An 8,000-nucleotide genomic window follows, 5' to 3' on the forward strand; every position below is an offset into this window, starting at 1 on the left:
TATATATATGTATATATATATCTATATATATGTATATATATACATATATATACATAGTGTATATATATGTATATATGTATATATATGTATATATATATATGTGTATATATATACATATATATACACTATGTATATATATGTATATATATGTATATATATATACATATATACATATATATGTATATATGTATATATATATACATATATATATATGTATATATATATATCTATATATATCTATATATATACATATACATATATATACATAGTGTATATATATGTATATATGTATATATATACATATATATATACATGTATATATGTATATATATACATATATACATATATATGTATATATATATATATACATATATATATATATATATATTATGGCATGCCGTTCAGGAAATGAATCTTTGAATATATTGAATGAATGAAGAGAAACTGAATTGGGAACACAGATGCAGCATGAGTCGACGTTCAGAAAAGCGTCTTGGACTCGTACCTTAAACCCAACAGGAAGTCGGCCATCTTGAATTGAATGAGTAAATTGAGGTTATCTTGGGCCATTTCCAGGCTCTGTTCTTTAACTCACTTTAAACTTGGTCAGTATCATCTTAAGACTTCTGTGATTAAACGATATTTACAGAATTTTTATTTTTTAACGTATGTGGGCGTGGCATCGTGGTGCCTTTGTAGTACTCGCCATGTACAGGAAGTTGAGTATACATTGTCAAATCTGACCCAAATGTGTCATGTGTGATGAGAAGCCTTTAAACAGCCAAACATCAATATTCACACAAAGTCATAGCGCCCCCTGTTGGCGACAGGAAGTAACCCGTTAAACGCAGCTCGCAGCTTGAATTATTATTGTTTATTTATTTTATATAATAACATTTTACAGCCTAATGGAGGAAAACAAACTTGTTATCTTTTGGAAGAAATTGATTTATTTTTCCTGAACTTCCTCAAAAAATATCAGAAAAACATTTGATCAATAAAAACATAAAATACAAAATATAAAGCCAGAGGAGGATCACAGACTGTTTTCAGAATAAAGTAACAGATAGAATAAATATTTACTTACGAACTGAAAACAAACAGATAATAAAAAAATAATAAAACGTTTCAGCTGGAAATCATCTGGAAATATGAGTTCATGTTTTTTAAATAAAAAGTTTGTGTGAAACATCAGTCTGAAGGAACCAAGTGACCAGTAAAACCAGTTTGAAAAAACTGTAAAAACCATTTAAAACCAGTAAAACCATTAAAACTATTTAAACCAGTTAAAAACCAGTAAAAAACAGTAAAACCAGTAAAAAGAACCAGTTAAACCAGTTAAAAACCAGTAAAGCTAGTTAAAACCAGTAAAAAAGTTTTAAAAAGTAAAACCAGTAATAAAGTTTTAAAAAGTAAAACCAGTAAAAAAAAAAGTTTTTAAAAGTAAAACCAGTAAAAAAAACTGTTAGAACCAGTAAACGGAGCTGTAAAAACCGCTCTGGGATTCAGTCTACAGCTGGATGAAGTTAGGCGGCGGGACGTCCTGCCTCCTGATTGGCTCCTGGCCATCCTGCCTCCTGATTGGCTCCTGGCCGTCCTGCCTCCTGATTGGCTCCTGGCCGTCCTGCCTCCTGATTGGCTCCTGGCCGTCCTGCCTCCTGATTGGCTCCTGGCCGTCCTGCCTCCTGATTGGCTCCTGGCCGTCCTGCCTCCTGATTGGCTCCTGGCCGTCCTGCCTCCTGATTGGCTCCTGGCCGTCCTGCTTCCTGATTGGCTCCCGGGCGTCCAGGTGGACCTTCATGTGGGCGTCCCGGGAGCGTTTCTCCTGGTAGCTCTTCCCGCAGACGCGGCAGCCGAAGGGTTTCTCCCCGCTGTGCGTCAGCAGGTGTTTCTTCAGGTCGTTCTTGGTGACGAAGGCCTTCCAGCACAGCGAGCAGCTGAAGGCGCGCTCCTCGCGGTGGAAGCGGACGTGCGTCTCCAGGTAACCTTTGGTGCTGAAGCTCTTGGTGCAGAGGCCGCACCTGAACGGCTTCTCGCCGGTGTGCGTCAGCGTGTGGGCGTTCAGCCCTCCCACCTGCCTGAAGGCTTTCCCGCAGACGCGGCAGAGGAACGGCTTCTCGCCGGTGTGGATCCGTTTGTGGACCTCCAGGACGTGGACGGACGCCAGGCTCTTCCCGCAGGTCTCGCAGGAGACGCGCTGCGCCGGGTTGTCCCCCGTGTGGTTCCTGACGTGCGTCTTCAGGGCGCCGTTATCGATGAACGTCTTGCCGCAGAACTCGCAGATGTACGGCCGCTCGCCGCTGTGGATCCTCTTGTGGCGCCGCAGGGCGCCGGGCCGGGGGAAAGACTTCCCGCAGACGGGGCAGCGGTACGGTTTCACGCCGGTGTGGCTCCGCATGTGCGTCTCGATGTTCTGGTAGGTTTTACCGCAGATGTGACAGATTTTGGCGGCGTCTCGGTGCGTCTGCAGGTGGTCCGTCAGGGTCTCGGACGGCGGGAAACTTTCACCGCAGATGCCGCAGACGGACGCCGCCGAGTGACTCTTGGCGTGTTTCCTCAGACTTCCTCTACTCTGAAAAGACTCTCCGCAGACCTGACAGCAGTGAGACGTCTGGCCGGACGCCGTGGCGTCCTCGGCGCCACGCCGACTCTCCTCCGTCTCCGTCAGGCTCTGAGGGTCCGGTGGTGGTGGCGCGGCGTCCTCGGCGGAGTGACTCCTGATGTGCGTCTTTAAGGCGCTGCTCTCGATGAACGTCTTCCCGCAGCGCTGGCAGGCGTGTGGCCGCTCGCCGCTGTGGATCTTCTTGTGGCGGCGCAGCGCTCCGGGCCGGGGGAAGCGCTTGTTGCAGACGGCGCAGCGGTACGGTTTGATCCCCGTGTGGCTCCGCATGTGCGTCTCCATGTTCTGGAACGTCTTCCGGCAGACGCCGCAGGTCCCGCCCGCCTCTCTGTGGGACCGCAGGTGAGTCAGCATGGCGTCCGGCGCGTCCAGCTGCTGCCCGCAGACGCCGCAGACGCCACGAGCGTCCCTGCAGTGCGTCTCGGCGTGTTTCCTCAGGAAGCCTCGGCTGTGGAACGAGTCGCCGCACACTCTGCAGCACGGCGAGGACGCCGGCGCCCGCCCGCCACCTCTCTTCGGCGCCTCGGGCTGGGCGCCGTCCGGGGCGGCGTCCTCTTCGTGGGTCTTCAGGTGGACCTGCAGCAGGCGGCTGTGGGGGAAGGTCAGCCCGCAGACCGGACACACGGCCGGCGTGCGGCTGTGGATCTTCTTGTGGCGCCGCAGCGCTCCGGGCCGCGGGAAGCTCTTACCGCAGGCGTCGCAGCGGAACGGTTTCTCTCCCGTGTGACTCCGCATGTGTGTCTCCATGTTCCGAAACGTCTTCCTGCAGATCTCACACGTCCCGCCGCCGCCGCCACCGCTGCCACCGCCGCCACCGCCGCCGCCGCCGCCGCCGCCACCGCCGCCAGGTTCTCTGTGGGACTTCAGGTGGTCAAACAAACGCTCGGAGGACTCGCCGTGTTCGCCGCAGACGCCACACTGCGTCCTGTCGGCGTGCGTCTCGGCGTGTTTCACCAGATTCGCTCTGTGGCGGAAACTTTTCCCGCAGACGATGCAGCGGTGACCCGCCCGCCGTCCCCCGTTCGTTTCTTTATCGCTGGAGGAGTCGTGGCGTCCCCGCCCGGCGGCGCTGCCGGCTGCAGAGGCGTCGGAGGAGGCGGAGCTGAGCGGGGCCGTGTGGGCGGGGCCAGGCGGCGGGGCCGTGTGGGCGGGGCCAGGCGGCGGGTCGCAGGTCGTCCTGACGGCGTCTGCAAGGGAAACTTAGAATGAGCGTTTTTAACAAAGTTTTTCATTTCCTTAATTCAATAAGTTTGAATCTTATTTATTCATGACATCAATGGATTTTTAATACATTTATTAATTTAATGTATTTGTTTAATTTTTGAAGAATAAGAGCAGTTGTGTGATTTTGAGACAAAATGCAGAAAGAATTATAAAAAGAAAATAACTCAGAAATAAATGTTTAAAAGAATAGTAAATAAATGTGAAATTCATTTAATTTGATTTTTTTTTTTTAAATGAAGCGTAAATAGAAATAAAAATAAAAATAAAAATAAACAAACAAGGGGGACCAAGATTAGAGTGGGTGCTCCTCGCAGCTCTGCTAAAAGTCCGAGTTCATTAACTATTAACGGTTCTAACTGGTTCTACAAGAAGTCTAAACAAACGACGCTTAAAGACTGAAAGCAGCTGCAGATCCCAAAACTACAACTACTGCGGTAGCCGATGATGCTAACGATGCAGCTAGCCCACGGAGTGACTTAGCTGCGGTGCTAGCGCTAGCGCTAGCGCTGCAGTCACTCAGTACGACCGCCATCGCCACGGACACCAGGATCAGTACTCTCGATGGCTTTGGGGCAAAACTGGACAACGTGGAGAGACGCATAGCTGAGATGAATCGCTCTGTCGATGCTGTGCTAAAGAGTTTTGCGGACCTTCAGCAAGCTATCGCTGCTAATGCTAAGTGAAGATAGCCTGCAGAGTGAGCAGACTGGTGCCGCTAAACGCATCACGTATTTAGAGTCTAAGGTGGAGGACCTAGAAAATCGTGCCCGGAGAAAGAACCTCAGACTGGTAGAGCTGGAGCTCGAAGCCGCCAAGTCGTTCACCTCGGAAAGACTAGCGGCAAGACCGGATAGGATCAGAGCGGGAATCATCCGTTTCCTGCGATTTCAAGATCGTGAGTTTGTCTTCAACACATCCGAACAACGCTCGCTCACACATGATGCTCACAAAATCTTCTTTGCTCCAGATGTGTGAGCGGAAACCGTGAAGGCACGGAGCCCATTCAACGCGGTGAGGAGAACGTTCATTGAAGCTGGAACTCCAGAAGAATCGGAGAACTTCATCCGAGACTCCTAAACTTCTGAATGCCGAGGAGTACAGGAAGCTACAGAACGACTGATATGATGGACAATATGGGTGCACAGTAGTTTAATATAGTTTCTGCTAAGTTGGGTTTGTGTATATTCCGTACTTTATTTATTTTAAGTATATGCAGAGCTGCTACTACCATATTTGGTGGACACTTTATTTTATGCATCTATTATTGTTTCGATACATCTTTTATTTAACACAGGCTTCTGAGGCAGTTAAATCAAGAAGCGATAATAATGCTAAGCTTCATTCTAGGACGATAAATGTTTGAATGCTCAGGTTGGGACGGACCGCGTGGGCGGTCTGAGAGAAGTGCCAGTTAAACCTCTCCTCATCAGTGAGGATTGGTGCTTCCCGTACATGTTTAGTTTAAGTAAAGGAAGGGAGGAGGGACGGAATTACAAAGGTTAAGTGTTTTCTTAAATGTCGGGTTAAGTTTGTTCTATTTTTTTTTTTGTCACACTCAATATGGTCGTTTCTTTCACTGTGCATGAACCAACATCGAAAGTCCAAAACTGTCTGATTTAAGATTTACAAGCTGGAATGTCAGAGGACTCAATAAGATAACCAAACTGAACCAGGTCATGAATAGACTTAAAAACCTACTCTAAAATAATTCTTCAGGAAATTCATATCACAGTCACTGAACGTAAACAGGTGCAGGGTAGGTGGTCTGGTCAGGTTATTCAGTTACACTGGAGGGGTTCTTATTCTCATCCATTAAACAATTCCTTTTCACCTTACCAATACTGTCCAGGACCCCCGAGGAAGATTAGTGACAACCCAACATGTGCTGAACGTTTCTTCATGATTTGGATTAAATATTATTGGTGGAGGTGTCAGTTGCACTTTGAACCCGTTGGTAGACCGCTCTACAAAATGTGATCCCCATAAAAAACAATCTAGAAAAACAACTTTACAATATATCACAGACTTAAAGTTATCTGAAATCTGGAGAAAACTTAACCCAGATCAGTTGGAATACTCAGGAACTGGCATCAACACCAACAGAGTCTTATCAAACCTTCCACAAGCAGTTGTTGACCCACTTTTGAATATGTTTAACGAGTCATTTAATGATGGTACATTACCGCCGACTTGAAGACTCGCTACGATAATCCTTATTATATTATATATTATATATATTATATATTATAATCCTTATTATATTATATATATTATATATTATAATCCTTATTATATTATATATTATTAGGGATGGGTACCTTTCACATTTGAACCGATACGGTACCGATACTCGGTACCTGGGACTCGGTACTGGTACTCAACGGTACCAATTTGCAAGTGCACGTGTGATTTGTTGTGATGACGTCGTAGCTGTGGGTGGAGCACCGGTCAGACAGTATTGTGGGCGTGGCATGGTTGGAATAAACAAAGTTGAGTCGGGCTGCTCTGTGCACATATCGAGGATGACGCAGGAGTCCGAGGGATTTAATTTCAGCGAGGCAGTTTGGAGTAAAGTGGCAGGTAATATTCCTGAGTTGAAGAGCGGAGTATTAGCGGAGGACCAGAGATGTAGCAGCTAGCTGCTAGCTGCTAATGACTGGTCTACAGAAGAATGGAGAGAGCAAACGGAGTAAGGAAGGTCCAATCTGGAGGCAGACGAAGGCCAAGCCCGGGTAGAGACATTGGAGAGATAGCAGCTGGCGGCTAGCAGGCCGATAGCCAGCTGTTGGTCTCTGTTCCGCGGTGGAAGAGGGCAGCAGCTAGTGGCCGCGGTGAGCAGACAGGACCAGACGAGGAGGTAAATTAAAAATTAAAAAAACTGTGCGATCGTCAGCACGCTTGTTAATCAAAGACGTTAAATGAAAACAGGTTGAAATCAATGATCAGTTTAAAGTTAACGCCGTTAAGGTACCGAAACATGGTACCGTTTGATTTTACATGAATCGGTACTCGGTAGTACCGATGGAATTCGGTCGGTACCTATAAAAGTACCGAATTCGGTACCCATCCCTATATATTATATATTATAATCCTTATTTTGAAACCTGGGGAACACGGAGCGACTGCTCCTCTTGCGGTCTATCAGTAGCAGGTTCTAGCTAAAAGCCTCGATCCGTACAGTCCCTTTTTGGTACCGAGTGAGCAGAACGGGTTCGTACAGAGTCGTCAGGGTTTTCCTAACATTAGAAGGGTTCTCAACATAATCCACTTTAAAATAACACCAGGGACACAGCGCTGTTATCTCTACATGCTAGACAAGCTTTGGACTCTGTTGATACGTGGTCTAAGGCTCAGACATGTTGGAGAGGGTTCAGGGCACTTTACTGACATTTAAAGACCTTTGTTTGAAATATTCAGTTCCAAAAGAACAATTGAAGCACTTCATGTCATCAAGCAGCACCAGCGTTCCTTCGTGTCCAAACACATGAGTGGGAACCAACACAGTGCTCCACTATACACCAGACAGGAGGAGGACGTTTAGGTATGAAGGAGGTTATAGCAGAGGCTGAGTGGACGTCAGCTTGTTTTAAAGCTCAATAACAAACAAAACATACATCAGCCCTGAGAAACCCAACGAGTGGTCTCCTGACATTACAGATACATGTGTGAAATGTCTGGCTGAGAAAGGAACTTTAATTCATTCAAGCCGGGAAAGAGGATATTTATAGTTTTTTTCCACCTATTTTCGTTCTCTTGGCCAATGAAATGCATCAGAATACATGTGGGAGTGTCGCAATGCATCATGGGACTTTTCCAGAACTTTGAAATCTTCACCAAAAAAAAGACACAAAATGACCAAAAAGGACACAGAATTACCAAAAAAGACTAAAATTATTTAAAAAAAGACACAGAATTACCAAAAAGACACAGAATTACCCAAAAAAGACACAAAATTATTAAAAAGACAAAAAATTACCAAAAAAAGACACAGAATTACCAAAAAAAGACACAGAATTACCAAAAAAAGACACAATTTTTTTTAAAAAGACACAGAATTACCCAAAAAAGACACAAAATTATTAAAAAAGACAAAAAATTACCAAAAAAGACACAGAATTACCAAAAAGACACAGAATTACCCAAAAAAGACACAAAA

At 45.8% G+C, this 8,000-nt stretch overlaps 1 protein-coding gene across 1 annotated transcript in view; it reads right to left on the bottom strand.

The window, feature by feature from the left end:
* Positions 1–410: 410 nt before the first annotated feature.
* Positions 411–8,000, bottom strand: part of LOC131985595 (zinc finger protein 791-like) — a 14,714-nt gene continuing 7,124 nt past the window's right edge. Inside the window, exon 3 of the mRNA XM_059350789.1 lies at positions 411–3,807. Within this exon, the coding sequence (XP_059206772.1) occupies positions 1,511–3,807 (2,297 nt within the window). The 3' untranslated portion in view covers positions 411–1,510. The remainder of the gene's footprint in view (positions 3,808–8,000) is intronic.

This window comes from Centropristis striata, chromosome 14, assembly GCF_030273125.1.
Source record: "Centropristis striata isolate RG_2023a ecotype Rhode Island chromosome 14, C.striata_1.0, whole genome shotgun sequence".
In the NCBI taxonomy this organism is placed as follows: domain Eukaryota; kingdom Metazoa; phylum Chordata; class Actinopteri; order Perciformes; family Serranidae; genus Centropristis; species Centropristis striata.